Here is a 21525-nt window from a genome sequence, read left to right as displayed (position 1 = left end):
TGGATTGGGCGAGATTGATAAGCCATTATGTGCATGAACAGTTGAATAATTTGAAGGAGAAGCGTACCAAATCCTTTTAGATGAGCTCGTATGTGATTTATTTGCTGGCAAGGATGGGTAGCTTCAATGGCTTACCAGGAAAAGGGCCCATGGGATGTGGACCAAGACAATTCAAAGTCCACGAATGCTATCCCCAGTTGCACTTTTGTACAACATTGATTCTTTCAAGCTGGTGAATGATACGTTCACAATGTACTTAACTAGATTATTGCAAAATGAACTTCACTCGAGGGTGTCGCCAGAGGCTAGAGCGTTGATACAGAAATTTGGAGCCTTGTACATTCAATTTCCAAAATTTACTTATATCCAGGTTCAAGGATTTTCCTTTCAACCACACAAGTTTCCAAGGTATGCATCGGATAAAATGGTATTGCTAGAGCTTACTAGACAATTGACAACTTACGACATGATTAAGAAGAAGAAGAAGAAGCTGTCCATTGAATTCCCTATTGTCCTAGGCGACTATGTAGAATTGTGTCCGTCATTGGTAGCGACGGAAAAGTCCTTAGAGGAATTGGCCTTTTATCACTTGACATTACACAGAACTAGATCCTACTTTGATTCATATAACAAAGTCAAGATGGTCGCTGGAATGAAATTTAGGCACAAATTTCACTTGGAGGATTTTTGGGCAAATGCCAAGGATGATCTTGAGATCAAGAAAGGAATGTTTTCTAGATTGTCCCTTTGACATGATCCGAACTGGTGAAATCATTCAGGTGCTAGATCAAGTGAAGGAAGATCGGGATGTGATATAACTAGGATTTGAAAAGTTGAAGGATGCACCTGTCCAGGCTCCAGATTGGTTAGAACCCGAAATTGATGATTTAGAAGTTTTGGCTAGGCCTATTCTGAAATTTACCAGACATTGGGTGGATTGGTACATCAAGACATTGAAGGAAGCAAATGTTTACCTAAGTTACCAATTGATGGGAAACTTGGAATCCCATAGTGACGCCACAAAAGGATCATCGCAAGCCCAAGTTGAAGAAGGAGAAATCTAGCGGGAAGGGGTTGGACATAGTAAAGAAATAGATGTTCCTAAGAAGTCTAAAACAAGGAAGAGGAAAGATGCCCAATCGGAAGTCTAGCCAAAAGTTCAGCCATAAGAGCCTCAACAGAAAAGGCCAAAAGGGTAGAAGAGGCACAATCGTCGGCTAGTTCCTCTAGTGTGCAGGAAGTGGAGATGTTTGCACAAGAGATTTCACGAAGTCAGCCTTAGGACAATATTTTTGATAAGGCACCAACACAAGATATGCTTAACGCCAGAGCTTCTCATAGGCTAGTTCAGTCTGAAATTCAAAGGCAAGAACTTCCTCCGAGCTTAGGACAAAAAGACTAGGATATTTTCATCGAAACCATTCTCAAAGGTATGGAGGAAGTTTCACAGGAGCAAGTACACATGGAAGTTTAGGAACAATCTGCAGCGGCTCCCGGTTGGCTCAAGGAAAGGATGAGAAGAGATCTAGAAGAGGAAATGGATCCCGCATAGGAACTGGAAGGGCTTTTGAGCAGAATGGATAAACTGGTAGAGAAGAAGGCAGCCAGGAAATTTTCAAAGTTCACAAAGGATGAATTTGGATCCAGAACGTTGCACTTGGTCGAGCCTGTAGTAGATAAAGATAGAAATGAGATCACGCTTGATGAATACGTGATTAGAGAGGTTAATTTGGGGCGTGCATCCACAACATAGGTAGTGGAAGATTTTGAAGAATCTTCCTTGGTTATGAAGGAGAAAATGAAGAAAATGAAAGAGAAGTGCATGAGGTTGAAGAATGAAAACCGAGTATTGTGCAAATATGTGTGGAGTTTTAAACATCTACTCAGGGAAGAAGATCCATTCTTTGTACTTCCCTCCCCTCTTCCTAAGGAATCTATTGATGGTGTTGAAGAAGTTAGGAAGAGAGCTCAATGCTCTAAGGAGTGGGTGGAAGGTGTTTTCACTTCAGCAGGGGGATTCATTGAGAACTTAGCTTGCCTTCACTCCAGCATTCTTATAATCCTAAACAGATTGCAAGTTGCAGATGGTTCATGGAAGGATGTGCACATATACCAAGACTCAACTATTCCGTGACTCAGAGCACTAATGAAAATTCCCAGTTAGACGTTGATTGACAAGAAAGTTGTCTAGGAGAACGATGTTTATGATTTCCTGTGGTGGTTTTATGCTGTCTGCATCGGAAAGGAATATTTTGAAAGGTTCAGTAGGGAATCTGCTTTTTTGAGGGATTTAGTCAAAAAAATACAAGGAGAAATCCTTAAGATAGTTGAGGCACTATTTTCTAGAAGAGTTGCTAAAGAAGAATTGACGATGGACTTGCTGAGGGGCAAATTGCATGAGTATTTCTTTGTGGAATCATTTTCCAGCGCACATCTGGAAAATGTTTCCTTATTCTCCAACACAATGTGAAGGACTCTGGAATTGGCGGCGGATTGGGAGAAGTTTTTCTCTAAGTGCGAAGAGGAAATTGCCTTGATGGAATTTAAGATGGAAAACATGCCAAGTGTCTCCGTAGGAGAATTGAAGGCCGTCATCACTAGATTCATTGCATATGCCATTAATGAGCGAGATAATGGTTGTCCATTTATGGACGAGAATCTTTGATTGCATGACATGGTGGCGCAATCATGATAGGAATATTTGACCAAGTGGTGGCATAATGCATGGCAGCCGTTGAAATAAATAAGATAATGGAACATCTTTTGCATGTAGTTGTCTCATGATGGAGCATTTATGGCATTATGGCCGATTTTTGCATGGAGGAATATTTATGACATATTGGGCGAATTTGATGGAGAGTGGTGCATTTAATGCACAGTGGACGCCATTTTGGGCAGAGAAGAATTATTGTAAATGGGCATGATGGGCATTCAATGTTTATTCCCACCTTGTTGCATCATCTATGTGGAATCTTTTTGGGTCAAAACCCTAATTAGGGTTTGCATGTAATCAAGGCAGGAGGCCTATATAAAGGGGTGATCCCTTCATTTGTACAGGGAAGAGAGATTGTTTTGAGATTTTGTTGCGATAAGCTTTGGAGGAGTAAACTGTAATATATTGTTCTTTGATGGTGTATACTTGTCCTATTTCATAGCTTGCATGGTCTTGCTTTCTTGGTCTTGCTTTCCTCGCTTAGAGTAGATTTGTTTTAAGCATTTAGATGAACGGGATTGATGATATTGTTTGTAGTGATATCTTTTCTCATTTCTTTTATTAATAGCTGATTGTTATTAACAGTGTAAGGTTAGTTTGAGCCTTTTTATGTGGAAACTTAACTTCGATAATTGGATGAACATTGTTCTGTGATGGTGTTCATTGGTGTTATGAAAATTTCTTGCACAACCTTTGAAGATTGCACCCTCTTTGCGTGGTTGTATGAAGTTGGCGTAACAAAGTGCGGTTGGTTTCACTCAAGCAATCATTATCTCCTTTGTTCTTAGATTTAGCATAGCTTCCCTAAACCCTCTCTCGTTTTACTTTCAGTATTTTCAAGTTGAAAAATCCTAAAAAGAGCTTTTCATTGACAAATCATTCGTGATCAAATTCCTTGAAAGTTATAAAACTATTTAATCTTCTTTAAGTGTGTAAGGCCCCTTGGATTATCGACATATCACATCAAACCAATTGAGTCACTTCCATTGCATAATCGGAACTTTTGAGTCAATTGTTTGAACTTATCACAATCTTAGCATACAATTGATCTTTGATCAAGAGAGAGTAAAGTGACTGTTGGAAAACTTTATTCTGTGTTGTGCATGGTCACAAAACGCACATCAACACTAAGGAGTTGCCTGCTTTGAAGCTTGTGGAAGTGGTGATACTGCCAAAAATGTGTTCAAGCTTATTGATCTGTCAATATTAGGTGAAAAGATGTTGGAGGGAAGAACATGTGTACATGTCACAGTAATCTGTGGGAATATTAGTATTTTTATGGTTTTGTTTATTATATGCATGTTATGTTGGTGACCCTGTAGTTACTTCCTGCTGTTAGGCTATAATATATATATTTTTTGGATTTTTATGTTTTTTTGTACAAATGTACTCAAAATGTGCCCAAGAAACAAAATATTTTTGCTGTACTGGCTTACACAAACCTGAACCTGAATCAGTAACTTAGACTTAAAACAAGTAGTAACTGAGGAACAAAGCTTTTTGACTGGTCACCATAAAAAATAATGGACATAAGAACACTGAATATCTGTGGTGCTTATGTTGATATTGACTTCAGTGCACTTTGATGCATGGATTTGAATCCATTTTTCATTTCCATCAAAGGAGGAATGGATTGAGTGAGCTGAAAACGTAGGATAGGGGATATCAGGTAGTCAAGGTCACTAGAAGACGGGGAGACTCAGAGACTTTGGAGACTGGTACCAGTACTGGTACGGCTAATTTTCAAAAGGAGATGTGGGTACTTGGAGATGCCAATTTTTTTTACATAATTTAATATTTCCAAAAAAATATCATAACATAGAACTTTCAAAACAAGAATGGTGGTAAAGTTTAATTTTGAACTTTTAACTTTAATGTTTAAATAGTCAAATTGCAAATTTCATTGTGTCATATAGAGTCAAAGAGTTAAAAGGTCACACTACATATCTCATATTAGATTATCATTAGTTCATTACATATTGAACTGGCAGATATTTGAAAGAAAATTTGAAATCTAAAAAAATAATAGTAAATTGGAATATTTTTGGCTTAATCTGCTTGTGAATGGGTCTCCTTCTATACTGGCAGTTGAGAATGGGCTTCTGTGGCTTGTGAAAAGTTTTAGGCAGCGTGAAATGCCGTTTTAGGGCGTTTTCAGACACTTTTTTTTCCCGACTTCATGCTGGAGACACTCGGATTCATTAGGAGACGTTGGGCCTTTTTGATTGGAGACTTAAGGATTCTTCCACTGCTCAAACCTTGCCTCTGTTATCAATCTCAAGGAGCAGGTTTAAGTTTTCTCCTAGATTTCTTAGTCCAATAACCTGTTTTTCAAGTGCCAGATTAGGATGTTATTTACATGACAGCGTAATCTGATTTTACGTGAGGTGAGTCCTTTCTTCATACAAAGATCAGATTACTGTAGATAGTATCTATATTTGCACTGTTGGTGGATGAGGTATGCAATCAGCTGAAAAGCAAAAGATTAGATTGCCTCTCTCATTTGGGAGCCCATCTTGCATTGCAACTGTGTTTCAACTCTCCTTCATCAATGGTTTCCAATCCAAGCTGCTGCCTTAAAAATTTCTTGAATTTCTTATCCTACTTAAAGCTGCTGATGGATTTTTTCTCGTTAATTCAAAGCTCCTCTGCTCCTGCTCTGGTCATAAAAAGTAGAAAATGTTATGAGATGGAGTAGAAGAGATTTTCTTCTTTTAGGATACTTAAATCCAAGCTTACACATTTTATAAAATATGATTGTCTCAATAATAGTATGTTAAATTTTCAGGACTCCCACCAATCCGTTCTACGAATCCTGTATGGATTCACCCTTGATCAGATGAATTGGGTCTTTTGAGTCTCTTCTCCTTGAATTGCACCTAGAAGGAGCTGGTGAGAATTAGCCTCACAGCCAAACAGCCTCTAGAAGCTTGACACTTATATGGTAGGGAGTTAGTGTTGCCAACATGTAACGTATTTCAATTACTTGTGTTTAATTTGGGAAAAGATGGCAAAATTTGGTAGTTTAATGACAGAAATGTTAAATATTTTAAAGCATCAGCAAAAAAAAAAAAGATTTTTCTCTTATTTATTCTCTTTTTTTTCTTTTATTTTTCCTATTACTTTTGTTTTATTTACTTTCTTCTAGTTATAATTTGACACTGTTTTCTGGAATAGGATGCAAGATTTGATTGCACTGCAATCAGATTGAACTGCATTCATGTTTGAGTGAGTAATCACTGGATTTGACCTTGCATTTAATAGTTCCTGCTGTTGGTGAAGCCTTGAATTGTGTACGTTTTTAATTTGTAATGGATTAATAAAACACGTTTTAGTAGGTGTAACTTTATGTCTTAGGCCAGCATGTTTGAAATCAATCCTCTGTTATTTTCCTGTGTAAATGAAATATTTTATGGAAAAAAATTGATGTGCAAAGCTTAATTGAATTTTTTTATCTTCAAGAAAGTGTTTTTTTCTTTTCTGAGTTGTATTTTAAGAGTTATTCATGGATGCAGCATTTTTTTGATAAATTAATCTGATATTAAGGATAAAAATATATATAATGTAACAGTTACTTGCCTTCTTAGTTAGCTTAATAATTGTTGGATGCAGTTAATAAATCATGGACCTATTCAATTGTTATTACTAGTTTAACTGAAACTGATGATATTTAGTCACTTTATTTTCTGCTGTAATTTTTAGATTAACCCTGCAAAGTACAAGAGTATTGCTACCGGCTTTGGTGTCCTCCTTAAAGAAGAAGGAGCAAGGGGTTTGTTCAGGGGGTGGGTACCAACTCTCTTAGGGTACAGTGCTCAAGGTGCCTGCAAATTTGGATTTTATGAGTTCTTCAAGAAGTATTACTCAGACATTGCAGGGCCTGAGTATGCTTCCAAGTACAAGACTTTGATCTACTTGGCAGGTTCTGCATCTGCAGAGTTTATTGCTGATATTGCACTTTGTCCTTTTGAGGCTGTAAAAGTGAGAGTACAAACCCAGCCGGGATTTGCTCGAGGATTGTCTGATGGGCTTCCAAAATTTGTTAGATCGGAAGGAGTTCTTGGGTATGTTCCTTCACCTTGTCAAATGTATTTCTTAGATATCTGTAATTAGGTAAAGTATTTTTGGATGTTTATGAAATCACTGTATTCTTTGCTTATTGCAGATTATACAAGGGTATTGGTCCACTCTGGGGACGCCAAATACCATGTAAGTACAAAATCTTTGCAATTTCTCTAAAGGTTACCATAATGGTCATTTGATGCACTTGTTTGGTTTTCAGGTTGATATGTGACAGTGGTCTTGTGTAATCAAATTGAGTTAAATTATTCTTTTTTTCCTGAACATTAGATTGTTACTCCAAATGTGTTCAATGAGGATTCTCTTTGGCCATTTTTGCATGTGCATGTTTTTCTCTTTAATTGGTCTTCTTGTTGCCCTTAACTAATTTTCAGCAGTTTCCTTATCTTGTTTATGTTTATGGTATCTTTCCTGTACATTATGATTATGACTTGTCAGAGCTTTTTTTTTTAATTTATTTATTCTGGTTGGTGTCTCAAAGAGATTTGTCTGATTATGTGTGTCTTATTATTTGAAATGATACTATGTTCCACGGAGTTTCCTGATGCGGAGACGTGGGGATGGGTCTTGGGGACGGGGGTACTTGGGGCCTAAGTTTGGGGACGGCAGTGGGGGAGTGGTGCGGAAATACATATATCACTTGAAAAACTAGTTATAAAAAGATGTATACACATCGCAATGATTGCATTGAACTTTGATCATTAAGATATAAGCTTGAACTCATTATTATTAACAATTAAGCTGTCAATGTTTAACTAGTAGCAGTTTATAATAGTAAAATAAAAATATTGACATTGAAATGAGAATCTTCAAAATATCATAATGATGATTCATGATTACAATCAACAATGTTCAAACGCCAAACTTCAAAAACAAAATAGTTAATACTAGGTAGTAATACTAATGTTTCATGGAGTCGCAACTCATGAGATAATGGCCTGTTGCCTTTAATCATCCCCAACTCCAAGCTCCTTGCCAATCTCCCCATCACTGGAACTGCTGGATCCCACATGCTCAAGCTCATCTATACCAATACCAACCAGCCGTGTTTGTGTAGCATCATCGTCAATCTGTGGTGGATTGAGTTAGGGTTACGGTCAGGCCTTTGAAGTGAGCTTTTTAAAAAAGAAAACTAACAAATATTGCTTTCTGCTGTGGGACTCTTAATTGCATCCCCTGGGGTGTTGAGGGACGTCTGGGAGTTTTGGGGACGTCCCATAGTCCCCCATAGTCCCCTTTGACATTTCTGAAGCAAGAAACTTCTGAGAAACGCCGCCCTGGTGAGGAAACATCTCAGAGATGGCAGAGGAACTTGGTGGCGGTGGAGGGATGGCGGTGGGATTTTCCCCAGGCATCCCCACGTCTTGGGGACGTCCTTGTGTGGAAACATTTGCTTTTTCAAGGGGGATGCATCCATGTGGATCACTGAAATAATAAGTTGGTTTGTTGTCAGTGAATTTACTATTTTGCGGTAGACTTTTAGCTTGAATTATTTATTGGCCATGTGTTGAATTTCCTGCAGTATAAGGCTTTTGAAGGGTTCGCTCCAAGTTTATTAGAATTTAGCTCTTTTGTTTTTTGTTTTTTGTATCTGTATTGTTTCTAATGTCCAGCAACTTGTCTGTTAGGGGTTGGCTATAAATTTATCTAATGAATTTTGCCTCATATGAAGGAGATGTTCAGGGTTATGTCAAAGGTTGATATTTTTCTGAATTGCTGTGATGTAGGAGACGATTGATTTTTAAGGATCTATTTGTTTTTAATCACCGTCATGAAGAGAGCAGGCCTTTGGTTATTACCAGCCTACTGCTAAGTACGCAAATGTAATTGCTTTGGTTAGGTTGACACTTCTTGAAATGAGACTTGTGGAAAAGCTGAAACTAACAAATGTCCAACTCTTATGTGTGACACGTGTTGTGACGTATTCACATATCACCCCATTGCAAATGGGGACCCCTACTTTTTTGGCTTTATGGGGTTTGCTTTCTAGGTTTATAGGGTTTTTTCTGTTAGCCTTTTTATTTTGAGTGTCGCCAGGGGGATCACTAAGATAGTAGGCTCTGTTTTAGCTAAAGGTGAGTCAGTGGATGGTCCGGGTTAGGGTCATCTTTGAAAGTCTCCCTTAGGCCAAGTTTTGCTCTTGTTGCTAATTGTGTCTTGTTTGAGTTTGAGGAGGTCAATGAATCTTGGTGAGTGAATATCATCTTTGAAGGTTTGAGTTAAGTCAAATTAGTGAGTGATGAAGTCTGATATGTCATCTTGATCTTCAAATGTTCTGAAATTTGGCTAAGTCTGGAATGTTATCCCGATCCTGAAATTTGACTAAGTTTGGAAAATTGAAGAATCCTCCAAAAACTAGATTTTGCATTATAACTCCTGGAGGTCCGAAACCACTCTCAAACATCCTGATAGTATATATGGAATATAATTAAAGTATATGTTATATTCCATATATGAATCCTGACAGAGAGACTAACATGTCAAATTTCGCTCTTGACCCTTCCAAAGGGTCCAAAGCGAATTCCAATTTCGCTCTTGACTCTTCCAAATGGTCCAGAGCGAATTCCTCTATAGGACATTCTACTTTGATCCAAATTTAGAAATAATTCATTCCTAGGCATTATTGAGGGCAAAACACTTATTTGGAGTGAAGTAATATGCAAATGAAGTCAGGATTTGAGCATAAGGAGGAATTTCGCTCCTGACCCTTCCAAAGGGTCCAGAGCGAAATTCATATGAGACCCTTTTTTCTTCACAAAACCTTGAAGTGAATGCTAACTTGGATTGGAGGATGATCAGGAGAGGCCTAATAAGTTATATCCAAGCCAAAGAAGGGAGGAAAAAGGTGAAAATGAGCCTAAAATGAGAATTTCGCTCCTAACCCTTCCAAAGGGTCCAGAGAGAAATTCACTTTTCCTCTATTTTGCTCTTTGATATGGCTAAGTTTTGGATTTTTGAGGCATGGTTGAGGAGGCTTTGATGCATATTTGCCTTTGAGAAGAGGTTTGAGGCGATGAAGTGGTAGAAATCAACCCAAAAGGAGAATTTCGCTCCTGACCCTTCCAAAGGGTCCAGAGCGAAATTCCCTATAGGTCTTGTCCTTGGCCTAGGTCCAGAGCAAAATCCTCAGTTTGACCCCCTATCTTGCCTAAAATGATGAAATGACCTTGTCTTGAGCTAGTTTGATGGTGGATTCACTTAAATGTGGAGAAAGGAGCTTGAATTTGATCAAGTTTGAAGGAGAATTGGATGAAGGAAGTGGAAAACCAACCATGAATGTGGATTTCGCTCCTGACCCTCTCCAAAGGGTCTAGAGCGAAAATCCCCATAGACCTCATTTTCTTACTTGTTTTGGCCAAGTTCTTAGTTTCTAAGGCATGTTGGAAGGTGGATTGACATGTTTTTGCCTTAGGGAGTGACTCAAAGTGAAAATGTGAAGGATTTTAGCCTAAAATAGAAATTTCGCTCCTAACCCTTCCAAAGGGTCCAGAGCGAAATTCTTGGAAACTCCTATTTTCTTCTTGGATGAGGTCAAGGCAGTGGTTCCTATGGCGTAGGTGCAAGTAGAGTGGTGTATTTTTGCCTTGCAAGGAAGATTGGAGTTGAAAAGATGAAGAGTTAAGCATAGAGTGTGGATTTCGCTCCTGACCTTTCCAAAGGGTCTAGGGCGAAATCCTAAATAGGTCCCTGTACCTGGCCATTATTTTTAGCAAAATTCTCCTTTCTAGCCATTTTGAGGGTCAAGCAAGTGTTGCATGTATGGGAGAGGGATCCAAAGATGAGAGTCCAAGTATAGAGAGTGAAAAGGATAGACCTTGGTGAAGGAAAACAAGCAAGTCAAGAATTTCACTCCTGACCAAAGGGTATAGAGCGAAATTCTCAATTTCACCTAATTTGCCCATGATGAAGGTCAAGAGATGGGTTCCCAGGCCTTGGTGGAGAGAAGACTAGTGTATGCTTGCCTTGGAAGGCATTTTGGAGTAGAGAAATGATAGAATTTGTCCTAGAATGTGAATTTCGCTCCCGACCCTTCCAAAGGGTCCAAAGCGAAATTCTTAAAACCTCTATTTTGCTCCAATTTCGCATCAAGCCTAGTGTTGATTGAGATTAAAGGCATCCTTAGACATGCATTTGAGCAAGTTGTGGTCACAAAATGTGAAGATTTTGTCCTAAAATGCAAATTTCGCTCCAGAGTGAAATTCCTTATAGGTCCTGTCCTTGGCCAAGGTCCAAAGCGAAATCCTCTCTTTTGGTCTTTTAGGAGGTCAAATCAATGATGTTTTCAGGAGAAAGCAATTCAAAAGTCAAGGAAAGTTAAAGGCAAGGAGATGATGAAATTTGAGCTTAAATGCAAATTTCGCTCCTGACCCTTCCAAAGGGTCCAGAGCGAAATTCTTAAAACCTCTATTTTGCTCCAATTTCGCATCAAGCCTAGTGTTGATTGAGATTAAAGGCACCCTTAGACATGCATTTGAGCAAGTTGTGGTCACAAAGTGAGAAGAATTTAGGCCAAGATTGCAAATTTCGCTCCTGACCCTTCAAAAGGGTCTAGAGCGAAATTCTTATAAGGCTTGTCCCTGGGGAGAATCTTGAGCAAACTTCATTTTAATGTCTTGTTGTTGATGATTTAAGGTAGGAAATGCTATGTTAGAATGAATTCATTATGTGTCCTTAATCACCTTTTGGTTGGTTTTGCAGATGGAAGAAGACCAGGCCAGGGCAAGGACGACCTCTTCCAGTCCATCATCATCAAGGACGTTCCACATGCAAAAAGGGAGGACTCAAGGTGCTTTGAAGCGTTGGAAGACTAGGGGTGTTCAAGGAGTTCAAGTTAGCCTCAAGACCTCATTCTACCACAAGATGACAAAGAAAGGCTTTGCTAGCACTTTAGGGCGAGATATGCTACTGGAGAAGGAAGACTTGACAATAAGGAAGCCTCATCAAGCAAAGTAAATACATCATTCATCACGTCAGAGACAAAAAAGGATCAACCAAGTCACAAGCGTTAGACAAGGTGGCATCCCAGTCATTTTTCCTCCAGTCGGATTGGTCCACCTCAGCATGTCCAGATTCAATGTACTAGACTCATCGAGGACGACACAAACTTCGAGGCACCTACCCCTGTTTCCTATTGGTTCTCAAATATTGAACGTAATATTCTCATTGGCTAAGGAAGTTTGTTATAACAAACCCTAATTAGGGTTTCTATCCTGTAATCCTAGCCATTGATTCTTAAGTCAATCAGAGCCATCAATCTGTAAAGGGCTCTCTATATAAAGCCTTGGCTCCTCATTTGTAAAGGTTAATAGTTAATAGTCGGGGAATAGTTAATAGTTAATAGTGAATAGTCAGAGAGTAGGAAATAGTTAGAGTAGAGTAGAAAGAGAAGGCAAAGATTGTTGCCAAGATATTGTTGCAAAAGACTTGTAAACTTTATTGAAGAAATGGTGAATTCTATGGGTCGATTCAATAATTTGCATGGTCTCTATACTTCTCAAATTTGATTTCATGTTATTAGGTGAATGGAAGAAATTTGTATGATCAACGGTGAAATTCGTATATCCATACTACTAGCGGTTTGTTGATTGCAGACTTGCCTTGCGTAGTCAATTGGAATCATTCAACTTAAGCTTAACTTCAATTATCGCTTCTTCATTGATATGCATCAACCTGACGGTGTCCATGCTTGTAGCGGTGATCTAAACATCATAAAGCTTTTCTCAGAAGATCGCACTAATCTTGTGGAGATGATCCTAGGATGTCAAAGCAAGACTTAGTTAGAATTTCATCAAAGGTCATTCATTGCTCTTACGTTCTTAGTGCTAGAAATAGATCCCGTTCCAACCCTTATCCTTTTTCCTTTTTTAAAAAATCAGGGGCCAGTGAAATTCCACTTTCTAGTAATATCCAAAGCAAATCAGATGTTCAGGTCATCGAAAGTAAGTCCCCTTGTGATTCCAGCAAAATCACATCATACCGCAAGAGCTTATCCACAAGTAGAGAACCTACATATAAGAACCTTGGAGTTGCCTCGATTGATCCTTCGGCAAAATTTTCAGCATTCGGGGAAACTTTGTTCAAGAGAGGATAAGATACCTTGGTATTTTATTCTGTGTTCGCATGTGCATGAAAAACACATCAACAACACGGAGCATTGAAACCATTCTGAAATTCAGTGTAAGCCATTCTCAATATTGTTTGTAATGTCCAGTAACATATATCTGTTAGGGGGTGGCTCTAAATTTATCTAATGTATTTTGCCTCATATGCAGGAGATGTTCAGGGTTATGTCAAAGGTTAATATTTTTACGTAAATGTAATTGCTTTGGTTAGGCCGACACTTCTTGAAATGAGACTTCTAGGAAAGCTGAAACTCACAAATTTCCAACTCTTCTGTGTGACACAGAGCATTGAAACCATTCTGAAATTCAGTGTAAACCATTCTCAATATTGTTTGTAATGTCCAGTAGCATATATCTGTTACGGGGCGGCTCTAAATTTATCTAATGTATTTTGCCTCATGCAGGATGTCAAAGGTTGATATTTTTCTGAACTACTGTGATGTAGCAGATGCTTGACTTTTAAGAATCTATTTGTTTGTAATCACCATCATGAAGAGAGCTGGGCCTTTTGTTATTACTATGCTACTGCTAAATCTGTAAATGTATTTGCTTTGGTTAGGCTGACAGTTGTTGAAATGAGACTTCTAGAAAAGCCGAAACTCACAAATGTCTGACTTTTACATGTGACATTGAGCATTGAAAATTTGAAAGCATTCTGAAATTCAGTTTCTATCTCAATATGTGTATTCGTTCTACCAGTGCTAGTTAAAATTTATGGAATCATTTTATCACATGAAGTTGTAATGTTGTTTCCATTGTTTGCATGTTGCTGTGCATGTGTGTGTTTGCATGGAAATAGTCTCATTCCATTGAGAAAATGTGTTTTCATGTGGGAAAAGAAGTTGTAATGTTTGTTCCTGTGGCTTAAATGTTATTTTCCTTGTGGTTTAATGCATGCGTGGAAAAATATTTTCATGCGAATAAACAATTGTATTTTAGGATTCTAATATCATTATTCTGTTGCAGATACAATGATGAAATTTGCATCCTTTGAAACTATTGTAGAGTTGCTTTACAAGCATGCAGTTCCCAAACCAAAGGATCAATGCAGCAAGCCTTTTCAGTTGGGTATTAGTTTTGCAGCAGGATATATTGCTGGCGTCTTTTGTGCTATTGTTTCCCATCCAGCTGACAATCTGGTTTCTTTCCTTAACAATGCTAAGGGTGCTAGTGTGGGCGAGGTAACCAATAAAACACTTTGGGACTTCCATTGATTTGTCCTCTTATGTGATTCAATTTTAAAATGCTTGGATACTGTATGGGCTCTAGGATTTTCTGTCTTGCATTTTGTTCATACTAATTCATAGCAATTTATGGATTGTGGAAATCTAGTTTCATTAAAAACTAACTGTTAAATGTTTGTGGAATCAGGCTGTGAAGAAGATGGGTATGCTTGGTCTCTTTACTCGGGGCTTGCCTTTACGTATTGTTATGATTGGAACACTCACTGGAGCACAATGGGGTATCTATGATGCTTTCAAGGTGTTCGTTGGCCTGTAAGTTTTGTTTCCCAACATAAAACAGTGTGCTTTGCTATTACAGGGATGCTTTCAAAAGTGTTTATGGCCATGTTAGTGGATATGCCAGGGTTCTTGACATTTAAAATGTTTTATTGGTATCTAATAGTTGTTGCAATGTTGTTTAACAGGCCAACCACTGGTGGAGCTGTGCCAACACCTGCGACTACAGCACTTGAGGAATTGAAAAAAGTGAGCTAATCTGAGAAAGAATTCTTGAGACGAAGTTTAAACATAAAATAACAGGTTCAGGTTTAGTTCCACACAACTAATCTCTCATTTTTTGACCAATTCTGTTAGAAAATTGGAGCTCTATAGAAGGTAGCTTCTCCTTGAAGCAGTCCATCTCTATAGATGGCTTTTCCTCTTTATTCTCATCCCTGACATTTGAGAAATATATTTGAATTCTTTAGAAGGTTCCATCTTTCTTCTCTACCCCTGTTAACTCGTCCAACAGTTCATCTACCTATTCCTGAGTGGAGAAATCACAGATGTCTGAATAAAAACCTTTATTTGAGGGCCCATTCTCCAGATTTTGTTCTTTAGAACTGGTGGTTAATTCTTTTCCGTTTTTAAAACTTCAAGAAGTCAATACTTGTGGTTAAAAATGATTCTATAGATATAGTTGAAACATTAGCTGCAAACAGCTTTAGAAGATATCTGCAACTATATTACTTTTTCAATAAGTTCTGAAATAATGAAACAGGGTTTGTAGGCTGTAATTGAAGCCATAGGTTCGTAATGAGAATTATTGATGAAAAATGTTTGATTTCTATTTACGCTCCAAAGCAGTACATTTTATTCTATATGTGGACCGTTGAATTTGTTCTGCTACTTGTCTAGTTAGGTGCATTTGAAGAGCTGCTTCATTGATCTGAAACTCAAACCAACAATTTTTCTTTTAACAGGTAAATCTAGTCTGACAACAAACTTAATATCTATTCTTAAACATGAGTGTAAGTCATATGCTGTTCAGATAAGTCTCTTACTAGATTCTCATGCAAAAGTCATTCCTGATCATAAGCTACCTGATGCTTGTGTATAAAATTCATAAAAGAGACCTCTTTGACGCAGGGCTTCCATTATATGCCCTCCTAGCAACAAGAAATTCAAATGTGGCACAGCTTATGAATCAACTAGATATGTATACAATTTTCAGCTGGCAAACCTTGATTCCCTAAATTTATCTGCTGAGAATGTATGGACATACATTATGCATTCTATTTCTTTTATAGTAGATGCATTGTTGCCAGCTGGCAAACATTTTAACAAGTTATTATGCACTCGACATGTCTGAATCCCAAGGTTCTAATTCAGATTTTAATTTAGCACAACAATCCAACTAGATTATCACAATTTGAGATACCATTTCTTGTTGACACAAATTTAACCAGGACAGAAAAAGGGAATGTTCACCATGTTCATGATACTACTAAGCAGATTTGCATGGATGTGGCTAATCTCCACACAAAACAGCACTCTGTACAGTTTCTAAAATCTGCAAAACACAACGGATTTTCGCGAAATTTTTGGTAGCTCAATCTTCATGTTCTGCATCCCCATTACTTTAAAACCACAAAATATCGGGTGAAAAAACACTGTATTTTGCAGATCTGTGAGGTTTTTTATAATACCATTTTGTGTGAAGATTAGCCACTGGCCTTATTAATTGAGATAATTTTAGGTTCGTTAAGCATCCCAATAAATTACAAGCTGGTGTTCCACTATTCAAAGTAATATTTTGACATAGAGGGTCAATGGGTATTTGTAAAATGTCTTATACTGCATTGTGTGATTTTGTTGCTGTATTGCAGCATACATAAAATTGGCTTTGCTACATGAAAATATTTGGATTTTGAAATTAAATTGTCTTTTTATGCCTCAAAAGACTAGTTAAATCCCTGTTGAAATGATAACCCTGCTAGTGGGCATTTAACGGTTGGCAAAGGAAATTACTGCTGAATTGACCAATATGATTCAACAAGATTGCACCATCTCTATGAGAAAAACCAAAACCTCCCAATAATGAAAATGTTAGGAACTCCAGGCCGTTATGTAAAAAGACATGCCAGATCTTGTTATATGACCAAAGAAGTATCATGTTATGAACAGTGGAAACTACAGGTGATTAAGCAAAAAATTACTTCAACAAATAATGTGGCAAAAATTCAGTGAGGCAAAATAATGAGACAAAAAAGCTATTTTGGATTCCTCTCCGAGCTTGCCATTCTCTAACCTCTCCTTTTAACAAATGTGTTTAAATTTCCAAACCGTTTGTTAAAAGATCTTCCTCCTACAGGGTTAACCCTCAACTGTTGGTAAATCTTTTTCCTACACTAAAACTGGAAATTTTCTCACGATATGATGAAGATAGTGAATTTGATGGACAAGCGATCTTAGTGAGTTTTATTTTCACAAAACTACCTTGTATGTATTCCATCATATGCTCATAAAGAATTTGATTGATGGGATTGCAAGACATGTTGAAATTTGTCCGAGTCAGTCTCATCCTATTTGGAGGTCTTTTTTTAAGAAAAAGTTGAGGAAGAAGATTAATTCTGCTTACTGGTATAGTTGCTGGTTAAAGCTTATAATTTATCAGGGAATTAGGGGATTAATAGTTTACTACTTTTGTTGGATGTTTCACACTTTGGGAAGATCGATGGATCCTTGTACATTAAGCTTAAGGAAGAAAGTGATATACGCTTTCATGCTTGGGCTCATTATCTTCGCTCAAAAGATAGGGTTGTGCTGTACTAGTCAAAATTTATTTTATTTTATTTATAGTTTCATTTGTCTTTTGCTTTTTCTTAATGTTCTTTCTGTTTCCTGCTTTTGTGCGTTAGGTCTCGTTTAATTTTTGGTTCTAGTTTTTTATTTTTTTTGGGTGCTTTGGGAGACATTGTTTAAAAGGTAGAGTAGGGGGGAGAAAAGGAAGTGGGAGTTGCAAAAAGTATGACTCAGAAAGGTGATCTAACGAAAGAAGTCATGTTTTAGTTTTTTGTGGTTGATGCTGGATTTTGTTCGATTGGAGACGAAAAGGATGGAAGGTCATGAAAGTGCAAAAAGTGTGACAGACATGCACACCATGGAAAGTTTCAAAATGATGGATTTTCTTCTACATGTAAGAATTAAATGCACCATGCAAGAATATGATATAAAACCTAATTTGCTAAGAACTGAGGTGGCAAAAGGACTGTTGTTTTGAAGAAATGAGTATTAAGGAGTTTGTTTAGGGTTTGCAGAAAACAAGACTTGTATTATGTTTGTTCTTGGTAGATGAGAAGAGTTGAGGTTTTGCAAAATCTCATGTTGGTAGATCCTACATCATGTTGAGATCTATAGAATCTATCAGTATACAAAACCTCACTGATTAGAGATGGATTAGGGCATACCAACACAAGATCTGAAACTGAGGAATACAATCCATCAAGGGACGGTACTGGCAGAAATTTTGTGTGATAGTGGGTTCGTTTAGAGTCCTTGTTCCTATTTTCATTGCTAAGTCTACTAAAGTGGTAGTATGGGGAAACACAACTTTGATTTCATTCATTAAGCACTGAATGTGATTGGTTGTATCTTTACCATGTCAAAATGAAAAGAGTTGAAGGTGAAATGGTTATGATAGGGGCTGTAGATTAGGAAAAGATTAATTGAAGGCAAGGAAAGCTTCAACTAATTGTCAAACACAAGGGCAACCACGCAACGTCAATGTCTTCATCTCACATCCTGCAAAAGTATAGGTGGTATTGGAGGAGAGGATGAGGAAGAGTGATGAAAAAAGTTGGATTCACTTGTATTAAGGACAGGCCTCAAAAAGTTAAATCCATTTAAATTAAATATGGAAGAGTGTGAGGTCCACTTGTTAATCCATTTGTTTTTGAATCCACTAGAGTATCTTCTTAGGATACTTTTTCACAAGCTCACTTTTGTCTCCTTATCCCATTATTCCAACTCCCTCTAGAATACCTCCTCTTAAGAGCCTTATCAATTCGTGCCACCAGCTCATCCATCTTTGACACCTTTGTCCCTTCCATATTCTCTCGACTCATATGGACTCACAAAGATATTTGGAGTGGATAGAGAAACCATAACCTTACTCTTAAAGGGTTCTTGAAATGGGGTGAATTATTAAGTTTCCACAAAGAAAAGTCATGGAATTTGCACCTTTGAACTTTAGTGCCAAAAACTCTTCACTTCTCCAAGCTCCCACTTTTAAGAAGCCCAAGCAACGAATAGCACCAAAAAAATAATTAACAAAGCTATATGAGGGTAAAAACAATAATTCTCCCTAGAGATAAGGATGAGAAAATGTTTTCCTAAGTTTCATATTTTTCAAGTAGATCTTTTTAGGAAGGCGGACTTGTGCATGCTCCAATTTACCTCCAATTATATAAAAGAAAGAGTTCAAAGGGATGGGGAAGGCTTAGATAAAGGAGCTACAAATATCTTTTGATCAGTTGATCACACGTTTGTTAGAATTTACTTTTTCGAATTTGTCATTCTTATATAGGTTGTTTTTAGTTGAAATAGAAAGGGCATAGTTAAAATTTTGATGTATGGCAAGGCCACATATGGATTGATGAATTGTATGATCAAGGCCTTTGTTCCATTAATGAGGCTTGTAAAATGTTTGCACAAATTGATGATGACGAGGGATGCAATTAGTGAGCAAGAACACCAGACATGACATTAAAACTTACAATGATTTCTTATCGAGACTTGGCATATGCAAAACATAGATACAAAAAGAGTTGATCAAGTTGGGCATTTTCAAACATGGAAAACATCTTATTTTCCAATAGATGGAAACTTTAAAGTCTCCCACTGAGATTCTAAAAGCAAGTTTGAAGGCAATGAGACAACAAAATTGCAAAGCTATGGTACTCAACGTGATATAAGTATGTTCATTTTGTCCATATCATTCGCCTTTTACGTCACTGACATGAGTGAAAATGATGTATTTTTAGTTGGTGAAGAATTTGACAAATTGAGTTAGAATAACTGGGCATGGTTAATAGATTCAACAAATTGATTACTTGTTTGTGTTGCTGGCATTGTAAGCAATATTCGTGAGATAAGAAGGTCAATGTGCTTGAAGAGAAGGTGGTTCATGTCTTTAAGAATTCAATTTCAACTTCTTTGGTTAGCTATCTCTAGTAAAAAGATATTTTCAACCGCAACTAAAGTGTTGTGTAGTTAGCTCAAACTTATTTGGTAAATAAATAAATTGTAGAAATGTTATAACTAAATGCATTGGCGTAGAAAATATAATGGTAAAAAATTGCAACATGGTGGAAATTTATCTTTCAATCGGTCAAATTCTTTGGTGGTTAAAATTTTTGAGTTGGGGAAGAAATTTGTTTTCATAAATTTGTGTCATTATAGCTGGTTAGTGCAAAGTGACGATGTCTCGAGTATCCGAGAGATAAGAAGGTCAAAGCGTTCGAAGAGAAGGTGGTTCATGTCTTTAAAAATTCAAAATGCATTAACAAAAGACATAATTAACTATTTTGGTTAGCTATATTTGTTGAAAACATATTTTTGACTGCAACTAAAGTGTGGGTGTCGTTAGCTCAAACTTATTTGCTGGCAAATTTTTTGTTTTTTAGAGCTTTGTATCATTATAAATGATTAGTTTGTAGATGAATTTAAGTTAATAGTTAGATAATAATATCATTTTATCTTTGTAGCATGCATGTTTCTTCCTAATTTGTAGATAAATTTAAGTTAATAGTTAGATAATAATATCATTTTATCTTTGTAGCATGCATGTTTCTTCCTAACTGTAATTTTATTCAAAAGGTATATCCATGTGTTATAAGCAAAATTAAAAAGGTATATCCATGTGTTATAAGCAAAATTAAAGGAAAAATGTTAACAAAATTATTTGATGAAATGTTTTATTAGTTTTGGTCTATTTGTATGACTTTTTCTTTTCTTTTTTATTGTGAATGCTTTGTTTTTCATGACACAAAACCCCTCATATCAACTTTATTATATATATATATATATATATATATATATATATATATATATATATATATATATATATATATATATATATATATATATATATATATATATATAATAAATAATATTTTATTTCAGTTAAATAAAGGTAGGTTGCTTAATTCTTACCAAGTAGATTGATTGTACATTTGCTTGTCTAAATTAGACATAACCAACATGAACATGGTGTACTAGACTCACAAATAAGGATCATAAGGATCTCAAACACAAATTGTTTTGGAGAAAACACCATTCAACAAGGGTATTCAAAATGAATAGTTATAGAATGATACATATTTTAAGGGTCTTCATCATCATAAGAAAAAGATCATGCCATAGATATAACAAATAGTTATGGAATAATAAATATTTTTAAGGGTGTCATTGCCATAAAGAAAAAGATTACACCATATATCCAACATGGGGCTAGTGTGGATGAAATTTTCTAAGTTTTGATTTCTTTTAGGGGCACAACTTTAGAAAAAAGCTAGAATATTAAGAAAGAATAAGATAAATATCCATCTTTACTCAAAATGGGTTGGCATTATGGAAAGATACACTAAAGACATTGATGCTTAGGTCAGGTTGTATGTATCACATTGATTATGTCTTTGGCTAGTCCTACATTAGAGGAAGAATACCGTTCTTTGGCTAGTCCTACACTAGAGGAACAATATCATTTTTGTAAAGGGTTCAAAGAATGGTTCTAAACCTAATTATGATTAATATCTCTTGGCTCTTGTAGAACATGCACACATATCTAATGACATGTTCAGAATAAGTTGATAGTCTAATGACATCATGAAGCATTTAAATGATATCAAGAGGGAAAAAGATTACAAGATTAATGGTTGTTTATATCTTATGATTTATATGTTTTTGATAAATTCAAAGAAAGATTTTAAAAGGTCCCAAACCCTTGAACAAAAGCATAAGGAAACAAGGTTCTGCCCCAAAATAAAGGCAACCAAAAGGGTGGATGAAACAAGGCTTGACATGCCATAAACAATCGAGAAGCAACACAATCAAGAACATCTATAGCGAAGCAAGGACTATGGATGAATGCAAGGACCATTGGAGT

At 36.6% G+C, this 21525-nt stretch overlaps 1 protein-coding gene across 1 annotated transcript in view; it reads left to right on the top strand.

Moving 5' to 3' along the window:
• LOC131077045 (mitochondrial phosphate carrier protein 3, mitochondrial) overlaps positions 1 to 15211 on the top strand; it is a 41781-nt gene extending 26570 nt beyond the window's left edge. Inside the window, exons 2-6 of the mRNA XM_058014408.2 lie at positions 6416 to 6777; positions 6879 to 6922; positions 13882 to 14096; positions 14287 to 14411; positions 14564 to 15211. Of these exons, the coding sequence (XP_057870391.2) occupies positions 6416 to 6777; positions 6879 to 6922; positions 13882 to 14096; positions 14287 to 14411; positions 14564 to 14633 (816 nt within the window). The 3' untranslated portion in view covers positions 14634 to 15211. The remainder of the gene's footprint in view (positions 1 to 6415; positions 6778 to 6878; positions 6923 to 13881; positions 14097 to 14286; positions 14412 to 14563) is intronic.
• The last annotated feature ends 6314 nt before the right edge of the window (positions 15212 to 21525 follow it).

The sequence above is a fragment of the Cryptomeria japonica genome, chromosome 9 (assembly GCF_030272615.1).
Source record: "Cryptomeria japonica chromosome 9, Sugi_1.0, whole genome shotgun sequence".
Classification (NCBI taxonomy): Eukaryota; Viridiplantae; Streptophyta; class Pinopsida; order Cupressales; family Cupressaceae; genus Cryptomeria; species Cryptomeria japonica.
This window is presented reverse-complemented; position numbering and strand designations above follow the sequence as displayed.